Below are 21,141 nucleotides of genomic sequence, written 5' to 3' on the forward strand. Positions count from 1 at the left end.
GGACCGGTACAGGTGGCACCGGGCTGGTGACACGCACCTCAGGGCGAGTGCGGAGAGGAGGCACAGGACTTACCGGACTTTGGAGTGGCACCAGAGGCCTGATGCGTGGGACCGGTACAGGTGGCACCAGGCTGGTGACACACACCTCATGGTGAGTGCGGGGAGGAGCCACAGGACGTACTGGGCTGTGAATGCGCACTGGAGACACAGTGCGTATCACCGCAAAAAAAAATGTTTTGGGGCTGCCTCTCGTGCTTGCGTCGTGGTTGCGAACCCCGGAGTCGTCATTGATGCTCCCTTGTTGATTCCGTCTGCTCCCATGGAAGGCGATCCTTTCCTGCCATGATTTCTTCCCACGTCCAGGATCCTTTACCGTCCAAAATATCCTCCCATGTCCATGATGTCTGCTCCTCCTGGCCACGCTGCTTGGTCTGTTTGTGGTGGGATCTTCTGTCACGCTCGTTAGAATGAGTGGACCAAGGTGCAGCGTGGTAGGCGTCCATTTTCCTTTATTAAATGAACACCGAACAAAAACAACAAAATACCAAACCGAAACGTGAAGCTAAATAATAGTGCTAACAGGCAACTATCCATAGACAAGATCCCACAAAGCACAATGGGGAAATGGCTGCCTAAATATGATCCCCAATCAGAGACAACAATTAACAGCTGTCTCTGATTGGGAACAATACCAGGCCAACATAAATCACTAATCACTTAGATGACCCACCCTAGTCACTATCACGCCCCAACCAACACAGAAAATAAACAGCTCTCTATGGCCAGGGTGTGACATGTACAGTGCCTTGCGAAAGTATTCGGCCCCCTTGAACTTTGCGACCTTTTGCCACATTTCAGGCATCAAACATAAAGATATAAAACTGTATTTTTTTGTGAAGAATCAACAACAAGTGGGACACAATTATGAAGTGGAACGACATTTATTGGATATTTCAAACTTTTTTAACAAATCAAAAACTGAAAAATTGGGCGTGCAAAATTATTCAGCCCCCTTAAGTTAATACTTTGTAGCGCCACCTTTTGCTGCGATTACAGCTGTAAGTCGCTTGGGGTATGTCTCTATCAGTTTTGCACATCGAGAGACTGACATTTTTTCCCATTCCTCCTTGCAAAACAGCTCGAGCTCAGTGAGGTTGGATGGAGAGCATTTGTGAACAGCAGTTTTCAGTTCTTTCCACAGATTCTCGATTGGATTCAGGTCTGGACTTTGACTTGGCCATTCTAACACCTGGATATGTTTATTTTTGAACCATTCCATTGTATATTTTGCTTTATGTTTTGGATCATTGTCTTGTTGGAAGACAAATCTCAGGTCTTTTGCAGACTCCATCAGGTTTTCTTCCAGAATGGTCCTGTATTTGGCTCCATCCATCTTCCCATCAATTTTAACCATCTTCCCTGTCCCTGCTGAAGAAAAGCAGGCCCAAACCATGATGCTGCCACCACCATGTTTGACAGTGGGGATGGTGTGTTCAGTGTGATGAGCTGTGTTGCTTTTACGCCAAACTTAACGTTTTGCATTGTTGCCAAAAAGTTCAATTTTGGTTTCATCTGACCAGAGCACCTTCTTCCACATGTTTGGTGTGTCTCCCAGGTGGCTTGTGGCAAACTTTAAACGACACTTTTTATGGATATCTTTAAGAAATGGCTTTCTTCTTGCCACTCTTCCATAAAGGCCAGATTTGTGCAATATACGACTGATTGTTGTCCTATGGACAGAGTCTCCCACCTCAGCTGTAGATCTCTGCAGTTCATCCAGAGTGATCATGGGCCTCTTGGCTGCATCTCTGATCAATCTTCTCCTTGTATGAGCTGAAAGTTTAGAGGGACGGCCAGGTCTTGGTAGATTTGCAGTGGTCTGATACTCCTTCCATTTCAATATTATCGCTTGCACAGTGCTCCTTGGGATGTTTAAAGCTTGGGAAATCTTTTTGTATCCAAATCCGGCTTTAAACTTCTTCACAACAGTATCTCGGACCTGCCTGGTGTGTTCCTTGTTCTTCATGATGCTCTCTGCGCTTTTAACGGACCTCTGAGACTATCACAGTGCAGGTGCATTTATACAGAGACTTGATTACACACAGGTGGATTGTATTTATCATCATTAGTCATTTAGGTCAACATTGGATCATTCAGAGATCCTCACTGAACTTCTGGAGAGAGTTTGCTGCACTGAAAGTAAAGGGGCTGAATAATTTTGCACGGCCAATTTTTCAGTTTTTGATTTGTTAAAAAAGTTTGAAATATCCAATAAATGTCGTTCCACTTCATGATTGTGTCCCACTTGTTGTTGATTCTTCACAAAAAAATACAGTTTTATATCTTTATGTTTGAAGCCTGAAATGTGGCAAAAGGTCGCAAAGTTCAAGGGGGCCGAATACTTTCGCAAGGCACTGTACATACATACATATTTATACTCCGGACTCCGACATTGCCAGTCCTAATATTTATATATTTCTTAATTCCATTCTTTTATTTTTTAGATTTCAGTATATTGTTAGATATTACTGAACTGTTGGAGCTAGGAACAAAAGCATTTTGATTCACCCGCAATAACATCTGCTAAATATGTGTATGAGAGAAATAAAAAATAAAACGTATTAGATTTTTTTTGATGGTGTATGCATGTTTAGGTCAGTGCTTGACTTGGACTGAAATAGGTGCCGGTACTCATTTTGGGTGCCGGTACCGTTTATAATTAGGTGTAGAAACTCCTCAATACTTTTTAGCTAATATTCTATGGGAGGTGCAGGAACTCAAGCAGAAGAAAATTTGAGGTGTCAGTACTCAGTTCTGGGGAGCTCCTGCCCAACTCAAGTACTGTGATTAGGTAAAAATAAAAAATAATGTCCTGTTTGGAACACTGACAAGTAGAGCATTAAAAAATATATATATAAGTGTGTGCCCACCCAGGCCCACCCGTTCCTACACCCCGGGTACCATGTGTCAACTGTGTAACAATATATGAGATGCCTAAATGTACTTGAGTGAACTTAACCTTACTTTCTCTCTCTTGAATCCCCACCTCTCCCTCAAGCTGTGTGGAGGGCCTTACTCTAAGAGCTCTAAGGAGCCAGACCAGTCTTGGCTTTCAACACTCTCTGTCAGTCCTGATTGTAACAGGAAGCCAAACAACCCGTGGCTCTTTGGTCAAATTAATTGCTTGTTTAAAGGCATCAAGAACAAAATGCAATCAGTCTTGCCGTCAATGACCGGAATGACCCACTGAGACGTAGGCTAAGAAAATGTATGGGGAGAGAGAGAGAGAGATGCAGAGAGCCGAGAGCAGAGGGAAGATAGCAGAGGGGAGAAGGAGAGATAGTGAGAGAGACTTTGTTCAATATTCCTTTTGTCGTTAATTAATATTCCTACTCATATACTCTCAACAGACCACAATGACCCTACAATATCTTTATCCTCTCTCTTTCTAATTCTCCCATCCCACCTTCCCTCTCTCCATCTCTCTCTCTCTACGATCATTTCCTCTTGACTTGGCATCTGGGACAGGGACTATGATCCAATGGAGGGAGGGAAGCAGCAGGGGGGTGGGAGAGTAAAGGAGAGACCAGACAGCAGTCTAACACACTGTTCCCTGGCCAGCTCCTGCTAAGGTGACGACATTGCTGAGCCACTCTAGAATTTGAATGTGAAGAGATTAAGTGTGTGTGTGTGTGTGGTGGGGGGTGATAGGAATTAGAGATGAGAGAGGGAGAGGGAGAGGGAGAGGGAGAGAGAGAGAGAGAGAGAGAGAGAGAGAGAGAGAGAGAGAGAGAGAGAGAGAGAGAGAGAAACATGGGACACCTCAGACCAGTCTGCCCTCTGCTGGTCAAAAAGAAAGTTTGAGAGTGTAGCCTGTACTTCTTCAATCAGAAATCAGACCCACAGCTCCAGCAGTGGGGACCAATAGGTCACAGCAGCTCATTAGTTGCCATGGCGCCCTAGCAGCAGCCTAAGCACAGTGTTCCTGTACATTTGTACATACAGGACCAGTCAAAAGTTGGGACACACCTACTCATTCAAGGGTTTTTATTTATTTTTACTATTTTCCGCTTTGCAAAGCTATTAAATAACACATTTGGAATCATGTAGGTACCAAAAAAGTGTTAAACAAATCAATATATATTTTATATTTGAGAATATTCAAAGTAGCCACCCTTTGCCTTGATGACAGCTTTGCACACTTTTGGCATTTGTCACGCCCTGGCCATAGAAAGCTTTTTATTCTCTATGTTGGTTAGGTCGGGGTGTGACTAGGGTGGGTCATCTAGGGGATTATGTTTCTATGTTGGCCAGGTATGGTTCCCAATCAGAGGCAGCTGTTTGTTGTTGTCTCTGATTGGGGATCATATTTAGTCTTCACTATTATTATACAATGTAGAAAATAGTAAAACATAAAGAAAACCCTTTGAATGAGTAGTTGTGTCCAAACTTATGACTGGTACAGTATATTTTGCTTTATGCTGTTTTTTCTAACATTAAACTTTACAGATTTGAAGACAGACTGGCAAGTCAACGTTTTTTGTCTTGGCTAGCTAGCTAGCTGACTAATAATTATTTTCTTTGGATGATGCATTTGGACACTGTACCAGCTTTTTTGTTTCACCTGGCTGCCGGTGCCTGATCTTTTGAAAACATAAATGGAGGAGTCAATTATGCTTGAGGTATATGAGAATGTAGGCACCAAAACACAGAAAATGACAACACCACGAGCTGAACGGAAAACCCAATCTGAAATCTGTTGGCTTCCGGATATGTGATCTCTAAATGATAACCATTTCATTGAATACCTCAATGTTCTTCACAAGTTACAATATAGCAATGACTTGAGCACTGTAAGCAGCCATCCAGGAGGGCCATCAGGAATTTCAAGGCTTCTCCTTGTAGCAGTCTGGAGGATGTTTTTGAATACAAGCCTAAAATGTAGTGTCTTGAATTTGGTTGACAAGAACATTATTATTTTGATGACAGAATGAATGTGCCCCCGGACGTTCTTAGGTAAACTGTGACTACCTGTCCTAAGTTAAATATACATCAGTGGTGAAGAATACAAGATGCTATAGGCATGATTGATAAGCGCTTAACTTATTGAATGATTCCTGAGTGGAAGAATAATTGCCCTTATGTACTGTATGTTAGACAAATTATGCAAAACATCTGGTTGTCAGAGACGACTGATGACACCAACATGCATGACACCAACATGCAGGCCTATGGAGTCACTTTGAAATTAACATGGAAGCTTACCACAGGTGAATTTCAAGTTTGAGTAGACTGGCATTTTACTTTGAGTGGCTGTTGTTGTTGTAGTGGTCTTACAAGCCTTGTTAGTCTTGTTAGGCCTACTATTCATCAATATAAATAATAATAGGTTAGGACTATAATAAGGTTATAACATGGTGATAATTACATTTCATCCTTGTTTTTGAATGATAGCCTGTGATAGTAGAAGACTATCAGTTCACCGGGTCTTACCATATTTGGTCTGTAGTGGGAGTCTCTGGTTGTAGTAAAAGGGAGTCAGCATATTGCTCATAGCTCCGAATAAGGAAGTGAGTCATATTTACGGTGTAACTTCTCGCTTGCAACACTACGCAACACAGGGAAATCTCAATTGCATTATAACTCGCGTCCTCTCCCCGTAACCTTATCATAACCCATTGGAGGAGAAGGTCAGAGGGGCGGGACTTATTGCTTTCTCATCCAATGGGTTTTGAGAAAAGGCGAGAGAGAGGACGCGAGGAGTTTGCAATTGAGATATTCCCACAGACCAACGCAAAACCAGGAACGTGGATCGCTTTGAATGTACGAAAAAGAGAACAAGGAAGCAACATGTGCGGATAACTATACAAATAATATGATCACAGCAATATAGAAAGGAAATAGAGAAAATAGTCATTGTACTGGATATTTAAAATACTGCGGTTATTATACAGGTAAGTGAGCAATATTGTGAAGTGTACCGTATTTGTAAGTCAACCATTTGATGAGATTGAAAAATAATTTTATAAACAAATGTTGGCTCTTTCCACGTGATTTAAATAACTTGGTTATTGTTTGGTTATTACAAACGTTGTACATGTATTTATTATTTAGGGAATGTGTTGCTTAATGACTAGAAATTACAGCAATTACAACAGCCTACTCACCACGACAATCCCAATTTAATTGTATCCTAGTATAATTGTTGTTTAGCTTTTTTATTCCCAAATCGAAGTATTATTTAAGTTTGTATATTTAAAAAAAAAAAAACTTCATCTTCAAGGTTAAACGCGGAATCTATTCAAGGAAACATTTAGAAAATTTCCAATTACATGGGGGGATTTCCGCGTTGAGAACCCACTCCCCTGTTCAATGTTTTCGAACGAGGCAAAAAAAAGAAAGAAAGTCTGCGCCACAACGCGGAAAATGACAAAAACCACGGGCTGAACGGAAAACCCAATCTGAAATCTGTTTGACGTGTAGCCTACAGGATGTGTGATCTATATGATAATGATAACACTTTAATGTTCTTCACAAGTTACACTATAGCAATCACTTGAGTTCAAGTATTAAAATGTATCCAATCTCTGCAGTGTGGACTCTTTCCATAGGCTCAGGAAGCACGTGGCCAGGCTATAGGACACTCAAATCCACTCTTTTAGATCTGAAGTTTCAGTGGTTTTCTTGAAATTTACATGAACTTGCTATCAACAAGACTCACCACATGGCATGGGCCAACACTCTAATGTATTGTATATGCTGCTATAACATTACTGTGCTATAACCATAATCTTCCAAGCAGCCATATTACTCAACAACAAACATATTCATTAACTGGTGTCAAATAAATACAGACAGCATGTATAACACAGAAGCTTCTCACTGCCAGTGTTCACTCATCTTAATAGGAACTAGTTATTATACAATTATTGGTTATTATATAGGCTATTGAATTGTGTTAGGCTCAGTGGACTGGTTCAGAATATTGGGACACCATGTCAATTTTCTCACCCTTGCACAACATGGACTGACATGTATGTTGTTATTGGGCTGTAGAGAGGTCATGTCTCGGTCTTTACACAAAGATCAATACAGGGGTTGCTGCAATACCAACACCTCAGTGTTACTGCTTTGTCTGTTAGAGGCAGTGGGCCACTGTGTACTGTCACTCATAGACTCTGCTTCTGGAACGGTTGCTCTGCTTGTAAATGCAATATACCCAGGCTCCTTTTCACCTCTTTATCACCTGATTTACTTACTGAAAGGCACATCTCAATAGGAGGTCAAGGTATGACATGGAACAGGGGGGGGGGCTTTCATCTTCAAATAAAATTATATTGGTCACATACACATATTTAGCAATGTTATTGCGGGTGTAGCGAAATGCACACAAATCTAAAAGTAAAACAATGGAATTAAGAAATATATAAATATTAGAATGAGCAATGTCAGTGTGGTATTGACTAGAATACAGTAAATATGGTATATACAGAATGCAGTATATACATATGAAATGAGTAAAACAGTATGAAAACATTATTAAAGTGACTAGTGTTCCATTATTAAAGTGGTTCCATGTCTATGTGCATGGGGTAGCAGCCTCTAGGGTAAAGGGTTGCGTAACCGGGTGGTAGCCGGCTTGTGATGGCTATTTAACAGTCTGATGGCCTTGAGATAGAAGCTGTTTTTCAGTCTCTCGGTCCAACCTTTGATGCACCTGTACTGACCTCTCCTTCTGGATGATAGTGGGGTGAACAGGCCGTGGCTCGGGTGGTTGATGTCCTCTATTTTCCCCTCAAGCAAGAGAGGATGCCAATCACAACTCCTTGAAGTTTGCAGTTGTGTTTAAGAAAACATTATTTTTCTCCAAACGTATTGTTTTAACCTTAAGTGTGTGTACCAGAGGAGGCTGGTGAAGGGAGGACAGCTCATAATACCGAATGGAATGGTATCAAATATTCCATTTATTCCGTTCCAGCAATTCCAGTTCAATTACTATGAGCCCACCCTCCCCAGTTAAAGTGCCACCAGCCACCATTGGTGTGAACATTACTCTATTTATACTCTGGATATTCTTTTTTAACAGGAAAAGTTCAAAAATAGCCTGAGTGCTTCTTTAAACCTCTTGGCCCCCTTAGCAGCATAAGGCATCCACCATGGCTCTCCACCTCTCTTCTGGTGAGGGCTTTTGATCTAGAACAGGTATTCCCAAACGGGGGTACACGCAATGCCATCGGGGATATGCCAAATAAAAATGTGATTTCACATTTTTTTTTTCAATCTTCACATTTTCGAACAGTTCATTTATATTTTCCAACGAGGCTATACATTTGGGTAAGTTTTCTTTCTCGCCTGAGTAGCCTCGTTTCACTGCCAAAAATGTAATTAATCCATCTAGTGTTCAGCAAAATAACAACACAATGTCAAGTACGGTTAGCCTAATCATATAATTAACATCCAATCACAAATCTCTCGCAGGAATTCCACTAACGGGCTGCTGCTCGTGTAGGTATCTGTACTGATGGCGCAAAAGCCATGACAGGGAGACATAGTGGAGTGTAATGCTCGTACAAGCAGTTGCTCCCGACACCACTTGGGTAAACTGTAGAATACACCAAGTGGCTCTTGCTGCCACGGGAATGCCTGACAGCTTGAAAGACGTTTTGGACACTACAGTGAAGATGGTTAACTTTGTTAAAGCAAGGCCCCTGAACTCTCGTGCATTTTCTGCATTATGCAATGATTTGGGCAGCGACCATGTAACGCTTTTACAACATACAGAAGAAGTGCGCTGGTTATCAAGGGGCAAAGTAATGACACGTTTTTTTAATTGAGAGACGAGCTTAAAGTTTTCTTTACTGACCATAATTTTAACTTGTCTGACTGCTTGCATGATGACGAGTTTCTCACACGACTGGCCTATCTGGGTGATGTTTTTTTCTCGCCTGAATGATCTGAATCTAGGATTACGGGGACTCTTCGCAACTATATTCAATGTGCAGGACAAAATTGAGGTTATGATTAAGAAGTTGGAGCTCTTCTCTGTCTGCATTAAGGACAACACACAGGTCTTTCCATCATTGTATGATTTGTTGTGTGAGAATGAACTCAAACTTACGGACAATGTCAAATGTGATATAGCGAAGCACCTGAGAGTGAGTTGGGTGCTCAATTACGCAAGTACTTTCCCGAAACGGATGACACAAACAACTGGATTTGTGATCCCTTTCATGCCCTGCCTCCAGTCCACTTACTGAACGAGAGCCTCATCGAAATTACAAAAAGTGGTTCTGTGAAAATGTAATTTAATCAGAAGCTACTGCCAGATTTCTGGATTGGGCTGCGCTCAGAGTATCCTGCCTTGGCAAATCGTGCTGTTAAGACACTGATGCCCTTTGCAACCACGTACCTATGTGAGAGTGGATTCTCGGCCCTCACTAGCATGAAAACTAAATACAGGCACGGACTGTGTGTGGAAAATGATTTAGACTGAGACTCTCCAATACAACCCAACATTGCAGAGTTATGTGCATCCTTTCAAGCACACCCTTCTCATTAACCTGTGGTGAGTTATTCACAATTTTCGTTGAACAAATAAGGTTTTATATGTAAGATGGAAAATAAATAATAAATAAAGAGCAAAATTATTGATTATTATATTATTATTTGTGCCATGGTCCTATAAGACGTCTTTGTCAGTTCCCGCGAGCCGGGTTGTGACAAAAACTCACATTCATTCTTATGTTTCATAAATGTATCGTATAGTGTGTGGCAGGCTTACAATGATGGCAAAAAACGACATTTGAAAGTGTGCTGACCTGTCACGCCCTGGCCATAGAAAGCTTTTTATTCTCTATGTTGGTTAGGTCGGGGTGTGACTAGGGTGGGTCATCTAGGGGATTATGTTTCAATGTTGGCCAGGTATGGTTCCCAATCAGAGGCAGCTGTTTGTCGTTGTCTCTGATTGGGGTTCATATTTAGGCTTTTTCCCCTTTGTGCTTTGTGAGATCTTGACTATGGGTAGTTGCCTGTTAGCACTATTGTTAGCTTCACCTTTTGTTTGAGATTTATTGTTTTGTTTTGCTGTGAGTTTCACTTAGTCATAAAAAGATGTGGAAACCAGATCACGCTGGGCTTTGGTCCACTTATTATGACGATCATGACATGACCCTGGTGCTAGAAGGGGTACGCAGCTGGAAGTTGCATGTTTGAAGGGGTACGGGACTATACAAAGTTTTGGGAGCCACTGATCTATGCAGATCTAGGATATAGATGAGGGTGTTCATGGCATTACATTTTTTAACTGAAAAATGTCATTTATAGACAGGAAGATGTTTAATTCTGGTCTCGGTGGTCCTAACATATTCTAGTCTAATCACAAGCAACGTCCACATCAATCCAGTCTAAATAAGGTAGTGAATGATTTAGTCATGACAGCGATAATGGCACTTTAATATGCAAAGTTTATGATGTCAGATGAGGCAACCAGTAAATGACTGGGCCATCATCTAACATGAGGTCAGCTCTCTGAGCTGTAAGAGGTTTCACACTAGACTGCAGAGTAGAGTGGAGCGTCGCACAGAATGAAACTTCTCACCATTTGTTGACTTGATAACCCTCGCCATTACATGCCCTGGCCTAGATACTGCACAAGAACCACATTACCAAGTTCAGAGATGCTCATGTCTCCCAATTTGCCTCTCAGTGTCCTCAGTGATGTACAGCAGTGGCCAAAATATGTGTCTGTTAGTTACACTTTTGAGAAATGGCTCTACAGTTGTAGAATCTTAATTTGATCACTCTGTTGTTGCTGAAATACAGAGGAGCACACTAACACATATTAACAATATTGCACTTTTCATGTAGCCTACCTTTGGCGAGCTGATGTCCTAACCACCGATCAAGCAACATTATTGACTAAACGTTCCAATCCAGTCGCTGCAGGATTATTTTGCTGTGACAATACAGGTCAAATTAATTATTATATGTTGCTGTGCAGTCTGAAAAGAACAAACATGTGGCGATAGTTGTGGTCGATATTATTAGACTGAAAGACATTATGTGGCTGTGAAGTTAAGAGAAGTGGTCAGACTGGGAACTACTCGGTCAGAACAATGTGATGAGTCAGTAGTCTGTGTCTGTAACAGTCTGTGTTACTTTATTTCTGCAAAGATGTAGGATCTTCATTTGGTCACCCTGTTGCAGGAGAACTTTCCTGCATAGCAGGACATTTTAAACTTGTAGTGTATTTGAGGTTTAAAAAGGCTTCTGAAGTTTATAATTTCCACTTTGAAATTTCAGACTTGATTTTCCTTTATAAAAAAATTTGACCCCTACAGAAACATACATTAATTATAATCCACATAATAATTCACATTTTCTGGTGCTGCAGGATTGTTTTCCTGCTATAGCAAAACTCAAATGAAGATCCTACATCAGTAACTTCTCACATTCCTATTGGGTTTCAACATGGTGATGAAAACAATCTTTTTCAGTCTATTCAAATTGGTCCATGTCACATTTTTAGACGAGATCACATGTATAACTAAATAGTCTACCCTTCTTCTGTATACCCCTAAGGTAAAAAGGAATAACATTCTGTCACCCCCCCCCCCCCCTGTAAATATCCTGTTGCCTATCTAACATTCTTTCTTTCCACTGGCGGTGGGACGAGGCAGTTTAAGAGTGCAGACTAGAGGCACCACCTGCAAATGCTTTTCAGTTATGCCAGCTATCTGAAACAGGAAATCCTAGCTGAAAAACCATAATCAGCTGGGTTTAGAGAGTTGTCTTCAGACTGGGGGTACTGTTTGTAGTGTGTATCTGTGTCTGTCTGCATGTGTGTTTATGTGAAAGAGATATAGAGGGAGAGAGTCTCAACATAACATCCTGAGGCACACTGAGTTCTTCAAGGACTTGTGACTGTGTACTGGTAGAGTTCTAATGAAAAATGCATTCTGTTATTGAATAAGATACAATCACAGTACCATGTGATCATCAAAAGCATTTGAAAGCAATATTGTGAAATAATAATGTATTGAATAGGACTTTGTTCCCTCACCACCTGGTATTTCTCTACAACTGAGTTACAACGTGGTTACTAACTGTATAAGCTCACTGAACCTACCCCACTGGGGCAAAACTGGTTGAATCAACATTGTTTCCTCATCATTTCAACTACCAAAATCAATGTGATGACGTTGAATCAACGTGGGAAACGAATTGGATTTGCATAAAGTCATCAACGTAAGGGTATTTCATATTTTTTTTCAATGACGACCTAAATGACGACCTAAATCCAATGACACAATTTTTCTTCTCTCTTCAGATTTCACATTGAATTCAGGCTAGTTGACACTCCACCAAATGTAAATCGAAACTAGACGTTGAACTGACATCTGTGCCCGGTGGGACTGTACGGGAAAGCTATTTGTTATGTTGGTCTTAAGGGAAATGAACGTCTTGTGAACTGTAAAAACAAATTGTTTCTGTATAATTGCTCAACAGTTTACGTAATGCCATTAGCACATAGTTGTGTCACCAGATAAAGTCTGTCACCTCCGGGAAGATGCTTAAGGTGGAATATAATTGTCACGCCTTCCTCAAGCTGATGCAACTAATGTTTATTTCAAAATCTCCCTGACTCTCTCTGTATGTCAGGTCTACACTAACAACAACAATTAACCCTCGCACCTCGACTAAACCAGAGCAGGAAGTCCACACACTTTCCACTCCTCACATACGTAGTTTCATGATGGCTAATCAGCTACACTGGCTCAACGTTTCTGCTATGCTGGCAAACATTACACTTCTTTGACCAGTACTGTAGGCAGGGGTTGTACTGTAGCTTCTCCCCTGTGTCAATCTGACACTGTCTGGCACTATTGAGAAGAAACAGACACTATCCATCAGAAGGCACATACTGTACCTTTTGTCTGTAACTGAATCTGACACGTTTTGGGTATGTAACATATTGACATGCCAACATGGCCTATGAGTCTATTTGCATCTTGTTTGCCTGTATAAAAACTACGACCTTTGGCTCCCAGTTTGTTTCAACAACAGAAGACCAGTCTGACTTGCATACACCTCTAGTGTGGTCTGAAGGTAATGATAATAGAAAACACACAGTGGCTAAATACCCTAGGAAGTCTTCTTATCCGAGGAGCTGACTTCCTCCTGCCCAACATGAGACTGAAAGGCAGACTGTGAAATAGGGCTATTCTGGGGTTTGGGGAACTGCGAACATAATGTTGTTGACAGTACACACACGCTGTAGTTTTGGGAATATTTTTTCACGCTGTACAGTTGGTTAAAATCTTCTAAATTAGTTGAGTAGCTTTACAGGATAGACTAATGTTCTCTGCACCTATTTCCTCACAGAAACTATGAAGAGAGAGGTAAACGCCGGGGTGAATTTCCTGAGACGCCTAGCCGTGGAGCGGGGTGGCTTGGATGGAACCAAAGCTGACGCTTTTGCTGAAAAGCTGCGGCAACTTCTGGTCAACAAATTCAAAGACCACTGGTACCCCGACAACCCCAACAAAGGACAGGCATTCAGGTAAACAACAAGGGAAGTGAAATATTAAAGAATTGAAGTAACTGGGTTGTTATTTCGTGTGGATGTCTATGAGAAGATACATACAGTGCCTTGCGAAAGTATTCGGCCCCTTTGAACTTTGCAACCTTTTGCCACATTTCAGGCTTCAAACATAAAGATATAAAACTGTATTTTTTTGTGAAGAATCAACAACAAGTGGGACACAATCATGAAGTGGAACGACATTTATTGGATATTTCAAACTTTTTTAACAAATCAAAAACTGAAAAATTGGGCGTGCAAAATTATTCAGCCCCCTTAAGTAAATATTTTGTAGCGCCACCTTTTGCTGCGATTACAGCTGTAAGTCGCTTGGGGTATGTCTCTATCAGTTTTGCACATCGAGAGACTGAAATTTTTTCCCATTCCTCCTTGCAAAACAGCTCGAGCTCAGTGAGGTTGGATGGAGAGCATTTGTGAACAGCAGTTTTCAGTTCTTTCCACAGATTCTCGATTGGTTTCAGGTCTGGACTTTGACTTGGCCATTCTAACACCTGGATATGTTTATTTTTGAACCATTCCATTGTAGATTTTGCTTTATGTTTTGGATCATTGTCTTGTTGGAAGACAAATCTCCGTCCCAGTCTCAGGTCTTTTGCAGACTCCATCAGGTTTTCTTCCAGAATGGTCCTGTATTTGGCTCCATCCATCTTCCCATCAATTTTAACCATCTTCCCTGTCCCTGCTGAAGAAAAGCAGGCCCAAACCATGATGCTGCCACCACCATGTTTGACAGTGGGGATGGTGTGTTCAGGGTGATGAGCTGTGTTGCTTTTACGCCAAACATAACGTTTTGCATTGTTGCCAAAAAGTTCAATTTTGGTTTCATCTGACCAGAGCACCTTCTTCCACATGTTTGGTGTGTCTCCCAGGTGGCTTGTGGCAAACTTTAAACGACACTTTTTATGGATATCTTTAAGAAATGTCTTTCTTCTTGCCACTCTTCCATAAAGGCCAGATTTGTGCAATATACGACTGATTGTTGTCCTATGGACAGAGTCTCCCACCTCAGCTGTAGATCTCTGCAGTTCATCCAGAGTGATCATGGGCCTCTTGGCTGCATCTCTGATCAATCTTCTCCTTGTATGAGCTGAAAGTTTAGAGGGACGGCCAGGTCTTGGTAGATTTGCAGTGGTCTGATAATCCTTCCATTTCAATATTATCGCTTGCACAGTGCTCCTTGGGATGTTTAAAGCTTGGGAAATATTTTTGTATCCAAATCCGGCTTTAAACTTCTTCACAACAGTATCTCGGACCTGCCTGGTGTGTTCCTTGTTCTTCATGATGCTCTCTGCGCTTTTGACGGACCTCTGAGACTATCACAGTGCAGGTGCATTTATACGGAGACTTGATTACACACAGGTGGATTGTATTTATCATCATTAGTCATTTAGGTCAACATTGGATCATTCAGAGATCCTCACTGAACTTCTGGAGAGAGTTTGCTGCACTGAAAGTAAAGGGGCTGAATAATTTTGCACGCCCAATTTTTCAGTTTTTGATTTGTTAAAAAAGTTTGAAATGTCCAATAAATGTCGTTCCACTTCATGATTGTGTCCCACTTGTTGTTGATTCTTCACAGAAAAATACAGTTTTATATCTTTATGTTTGAAGCCTGAAATGTGGCAAAAGGTCGCAAAGTTCAAGGGGGCCGAATACTTTCGCAAAGGCACTGTATACAGTGCTGTGAAAAAGTATTTTCCCCCTTCCTGATTTCTTATTTTCTTGCATATTTGTCACACTTAAATGTTTCAGATCAAACAAATTTAAATATTACACAAAGATAACCCAAGTAAACACAAAATTGAGTTTTTAAGTGATGATTTTATTTATTAAGGGAAAAAAGCTATCCGAACCTTCATGGCCCTTTGTGAAAAGTAATTGCCCCCTGAACCTAATACCTGGTTGTGCCACCCTCAGCAGCAACAACTGCAATCAAGCATTTGCGATAACTGGCAATGAGTCTTTCACATTGCTGTGGAGGAATTTTGGCCCACTCTTCTTTGCAGAATTGTTTTAATTCAGCCACATTGGAGGGTTTTCGAGCATGAACCACCTTTTTAAGGTCACGCCACAGCATCTCAATCGGATTCAATTCCAGACTTTGACTAGGCCACTCCAAAACCTTAATTTTGTTTTTTTAAAGCCATTCAGAGGTGGACTTGCTGGTGTGTTTTGGATCATTGTCCTGCTGCAGAACCCAAGTGCGCTTCAACTTGAGGTCACAAACTGATGGCCGGACATTCTGCTTCAGGATTTTTTTGGTAGAGAGCAGAATTCATGGTTCCATCAAATCACAGCAAATCGCCCAGGTCCTGAAGCAGCGAAGCAGCCCCAGACCATCACACTTCCACCACCATATTGGACTGTTGGTCTGATGTTCTTTTTCTGAAATGCTGTGTTACTTTTACGCCAGATGTAACGGGACACACACCTTCCAAAAAGTTCAACTTTTGTCTCGTCAGTCCACAGACTAATTTCTCAAAAGTCTTGGGGATCATCAAGATGTTTTTTTGCCAAAAGTGAGACAAGCCTTTATGTTCCTTTTGGTCAGCAGTGGTTTTTGCCTTGGAACTCTGCCATGGATGCCATTTTTCCCTAGTCTCTTTCTTATGGTTGAGTCATGAACACCAACCTTAACTGAAGCAAGTGAGGCCTGCAGTTCTTTAGATGTTGTTGTGGGTTCTTTTGTGACCTTTGGTAGATCGGGCACTCCTGGGAAGGTTCACCACTGTTCCAAATGTTTCCATTTGTGGTTAATGGCTCTCACCGGGGTTTGCCGGAGTCCCAAAGCTTTAGAAATGGCTTTGTAACCTTTTCCAGACTGATAGATGTTAATTACTTTGTTTCTCATCTGTTCCTGAATTTCTTTGGATCGCTGCATGATGTCTTGCTTTTTGAGATCTTTTGGCCTACTTCACTTTGTCAGACAGGTTCTATTGAAGTAATTTCTTGATTCTTCAGGTCTGGCAGTAATCAGGCCTGGGTATGGCTAATGAAATTGAACTCAGCTTTCCAAAAAATGTGATTAACCACAGTAAATTCCTGATTTAACAAGGGGGGGGGCAATTACTTTGTCACATAGGGCCATGAAGGTTTGGATAGCTGTTTTCCCTTAATAAATAAAATGATCACTTAAAAACTAAATGTTGTGTTTACTTGGGTTATATTTGTGTAATATTATGTAATATTGTAATATCTCTGAAACTGGAAACACTTATCTCCCTCACTAGCTTTAAGCACCAACTGTCAGAGCAGCTCACAGATTACTGCACCTGTACATAGCCCACCTATAATTTAGCCCAAACAACTACCTCTTTCCCAACTGTATTTTATTTATTTATTTATTTTGCTCCTTTGCACCCCATTATTTTTATTTCTACTTTGCACATTCTTCCACTGCAAATCTACCATTCCAGTGTTTTACTTGCTATATTGTATTTACTTTGCCACCATGGCCTTTTTTTTGCCTTTACCTCCCTTATCTCACCTCATTTGCTCACAATGTATATAGACTTGTTTATACTGTATTATTGACTGTATGTTTGTTTTACTCCATGTGTAACTCTGTGTCGTTGTATGTGTCGAACTGCTTTGCTTTATCTTGGCCAGGTCGCAATTGTAAATGAGAACTTGTTCTCAACTTGCCTACCTGGTTAAATAAAGGTGAAATAAATAAAATAAAATAAATAATATTAAAATTTGCTTGATGATCTGAAACATTTAAGTGTGACAAATGTGCAAAGAAATAAGAAATCAGGAAGGGGACAAATAGTTTTTCACAGCACTGTATATGATAAGTTGACTGTGGTCCAGGTGAACAGCTCTCTGCCCTTTGACCTCTCTTAGGTGCATCAGGGTAAGCGAGGGGGTGGTGTATGATGAGGAGGTGCTGAGAGCGTGTGAGGAGAGCAAGCTCAAACCCAGCGAGCTGGGCCTCCCATGTGAGATTGCGCTGTGGATCGACCCACTGGAGGTGTGTGCACGGTGAGTCACACTATGTTACTCACACGTGCACAGACCTACACACACAGTGAGACAGTGACATACTCAGTCTCAGAAGGCAGAGGAAGAAGGCTTTCATTCATCATTCATTGTACAGTCAGCTCTCTGGAGGTACCATATTTATCATCATGATGCATGTGTTGTACGAACCTGCCCACTATGTGATGACTCATCAAGTTACAGTAGGAGGAGGGTGAGAAAATACAACAACTACAATGAGGGAGTGATCCTGAGGGCGACTTTTACTGCAGTGGGCTAAATCACGGTCACAGTGATTATTGGTAGTCTTAAACATATCTATTGTGAAACAAAAGTATACACCTCATACACATGGTTATGGGCTTAAAAAACAGAAGACACCTGTTCCATGTCAGATTTAGAGTTGAAATGTATTCAATTTAGAGTTTGCATCCTAATATTACACTTTATATACATCACAGAAGACTGACATTTTAAAATAACGTTTGACATAGAAACACCAGATTTTCGGCGGCTTTTTTGATCATGAAATTATGAAAAATGAATATTAATATATATTAATAACATTCCACCCATGAGGCCACTAGGTAATTTGACTGCAGGAAATGGCTACAAGGTGGTTTATAGGTCATTCCAATGTGTTTTGTTACAGAAACTAATGTATTCTCTTTCCTCTCTCACAGGTCAGGGGAGAACTGCAGGTACTTCACAGTAGCACGTTTCAAAGAAGGAGAAGAGGAGGATGAGGAAGATGTGAAAGGAGACAAAGATGTTGACCTGGATACGTCTGACTACCACTCTGCCAGCTCGTCTGACTGTGGCTCTGCTGTCTCCAGCGATACAGAGGAGGAGGGGAAGGATGGAGAGACGGACGGAAGAAAAGATGAGGAGAAGACGAAAGAGAAAGAGGGAAAGAAAGAGAAGGAGAAGGCGGAGGGCGAACCTTATGTGATTGCCATGATGCCCAGGGTTCGGGACAGGTTCCGGGGGGAGCATGCTCAACAGAAGGTCACCAAAACACTGGTAAGAACTTTTCGGGTTAATCTACATGTGGTACCAAATCTCCCTCTCTGACATGCACAATGTAGCACTATGGACACGTGGATTCACGTAGCACCAGATCCTACACATCCAGAGGAAGTGATCTCTAAGTACTATCTGATTGAATTGAAGATGAATTATAATCTAAATCCTATCTTAAGTTCTCTCTCCCTCTGTTCTCCAGCTCCAGCCCACCTCTCAGCATTACTTCTACCACCCTGCCCCTGTGTGGCCCACAACATACAAGAAGAAGGGTCCTGTGTTCCTCACCACAATGTACGCGCCTCCACCTCCACCTCCTCCAGTGTTCGGCTACTACGTCCTGCCCCAGCCACCCCCGCAGTTCATCATGCCTTATGCCACTCTGCAGCCATGGGGGGCTGTGAAGAACTAAACCAACTGGTTGGAGAGGGGGAGGTTAAACTGCTATTTTACATATGAGCCGATCACGCATTAAGCCAATCACAATGGGTCTATGCAGGTTTTTGAAGGTGTGGGTGAGGCGCAATTAAGATAGTATGACAAAATATTTGAAGGGTTAGCGAGGAGCAGAACTTGAGTCATTATATCATTTTTTGATTGCTGTACACTTAATATTTTTATTTTTGGTGACAATCAGTTTTGGGGATTTCCTCTATGTAACTTTCTTAGGTAGAATTGCCAATGAAGTAAACAGGGATTATACTAAAACAAGCATTTAGCAAATATTGCTACAGGCACTTCCCTAAGGGCTACCAGTGGGTTTAGGGTAATCCACTGATTAAAAGAAGTCTATTCATATGATTCGTATTGACAAAAAGCAGTGGAACTGGCTTTGAGTTACAGAGTGTAGTTTGAGGGCTGTATTCCTTCATTGGGTGCTCGTAACATCTCAGGAATCCTCAGCAATAAGCTGAAAAACAAAGCTTCGACTACCTTTCATCTGTCACCTCTAAGCATCAAAATTGTAAATATGCACTGTAAGATACAGAGCAGTTCATGGTCCTGGTGGGCCTAAAATACTTCTGGTTTTTGTTTCTACTGGTAGTTAATTGGACTCACCTGGTGTCACAGGTCTGAATTAGTCCCTGATAAGGAGAGGATGAAAACCAGTAGTGTATCAGTAGTGTATCAGGACCTAGATTGGGCAGCCCGGCTATAGACTGTAATGATATGCAGTTACATGTAGTAACATATGTACCGTGTCTCTTGAGTTCTCTGAAGCTGCATCTAACTGCACATCATTACAATATAATGTATCAATACGAGACAATAGTCTCATTATTTTTGACAATTCACTGTGATTGTAACCTGTATATTTGACCTGTCAAGTACCTCTCTCTGTTTTATAATAATTAACAGACCAACCAGAAGCTTTTTGTACATACTGTAACCTGTTAACAAATAGTAATTATCAACCACATTTGCTTTTTGAATTTGTTGTAATTTATTTTTCCACCTGTGGGTGGTGCCAAAATCACTGTTGTAAAGTCAAATTCCATGCATTTTTATGGATATTCTTTATTTGACATATCTTGATAAAGTTTGTAGTGTTGGTGCATGTATGATTTTAATAATTATTTGTTTATCATTTCCTTTTTTAGAAATCTTTAGTAAAGGCCAGATTGAAGAACATCACAATTGTGATGTACTCTTAAAATCTCCACCCGGCACAGCCTGGTTCCTCTCTAGGTTTCTTCCTAGGTTCGTGCTGCATTGATTGCTGTTAAGGGTTTCAGGCTGTGTTTCTGTATAGCACTTTGTGACATCTGCTGATGTAAAAAGGGCTTTATAAATAAATGTGAGTGATTGCTGGGATAGAATGGGTCTGCACTGAACTGTATTCACTCCTGTATAATCAGTCTTCCATGGATTTACTGTAAATAGTTTTATATATTGGAAATTAAAAATGCTTGGGTGATCCAAATGTTTAGCTTTAATATGAATAGATGTTTTCATAACTTAATACCTATATTCTCTATTTTTATACGGGCTTTTATTGGTCCATTGGTCTGCTCTGGATGTATATTTATTCAATGTTATGAATTGCCTTTTCACTTGTTCTGAGTACAGAGCAGTACTCTGTATTCACACGATTCTTACTGTATCTGATAGACAATTGTCCATGCTAATGTTTATGTTAAGCTGTGTCAGTTTTTATACTGATATCATCTCTCTGTCTTGTCAGCACATATCATTAAATCAATCGATTTATAAAATGAAATTGTGTTTTTGCAATCTGTTACCTTGTGTATACTGTACTGTTTCACACAGACAAATACTGTATTGAGAGAATATGTATATATTTACATGCGCAAGAGTTGTACGCTACCTCAGGCCAGAATCACTTGTAACTATACCTGTACTTGTTTTTTTTACCCCTTTTTCTCCCCAATTTCGTGGTATCCATTTTTAAAAAATTTTAGTAGCTACTATCTTGTCTCATCGCTACAACTCCCGTTCGGGCTCGGGAGAGACAAAGGTTGAAAGTCATGCGTCCTCTGATACACAACCCAACCAAGCCGATTGTCGAACAT

The 21,141-nt window shown here is 40.9% G+C and overlaps 1 protein-coding gene across 1 annotated transcript; it reads left to right on the plus strand.

The window, feature by feature from the left end:
- The first annotated feature begins 5,755 nt into the window (after positions 1-5,755).
- Positions 5,756-20,828, plus strand: LOC110510755 (maternal B9.15 protein). The gene is made up of 5 exons (XM_021591989.3): positions 5,756-5,954; positions 13,384-13,561; positions 17,450-17,587; positions 18,268-18,607; positions 18,810-20,828. The coding sequence occupies exons 2-5, from the start codon at positions 13,389-13,391 to the stop codon at positions 19,017-19,019; spliced, it is 861 nt and encodes a 286-aa protein (XP_021447664.3). The 5' UTR covers positions 5,756-5,954; positions 13,384-13,388; the 3' UTR covers positions 19,020-20,828.
- The last annotated feature ends 313 nt before the right edge of the window (positions 20,829-21,141 follow it).

Source organism: Oncorhynchus mykiss, chromosome 3 (assembly GCF_057628025.1).
Source record: "Oncorhynchus mykiss isolate SJ-2025 chromosome 3, ASM5762802v1, whole genome shotgun sequence".
Classification (NCBI taxonomy): domain Eukaryota; kingdom Metazoa; phylum Chordata; class Actinopteri; order Salmoniformes; family Salmonidae; genus Oncorhynchus; species Oncorhynchus mykiss.

What these genes read in the sequence shown, in the direction of transcription:
- LOC110510755 (XM_021591989.3), top strand. Translation starts at nt 13,389, where the DNA reads ATGAAGAGAGAGGTAAACGCCGGGGTGAATTTCCTGAGACGCCTAGCC. An exon ending in AACAAAGGACAGGCATTCAG is followed by an intron (nt 13,562 to 17,449) that starts GTAAACAACAAG and finishes GACCTCTCTTAG; the next exon opens with GTGCATCAGGGTAAGCGAGG. An exon ending in CCACTGGAGGTGTGTGCACG is followed by an intron (nt 17,588 to 18,267) that starts GTGAGTCACACT and finishes CCTCTCTCACAG; the next exon opens with GTCAGGGGAGAACTGCAGGT.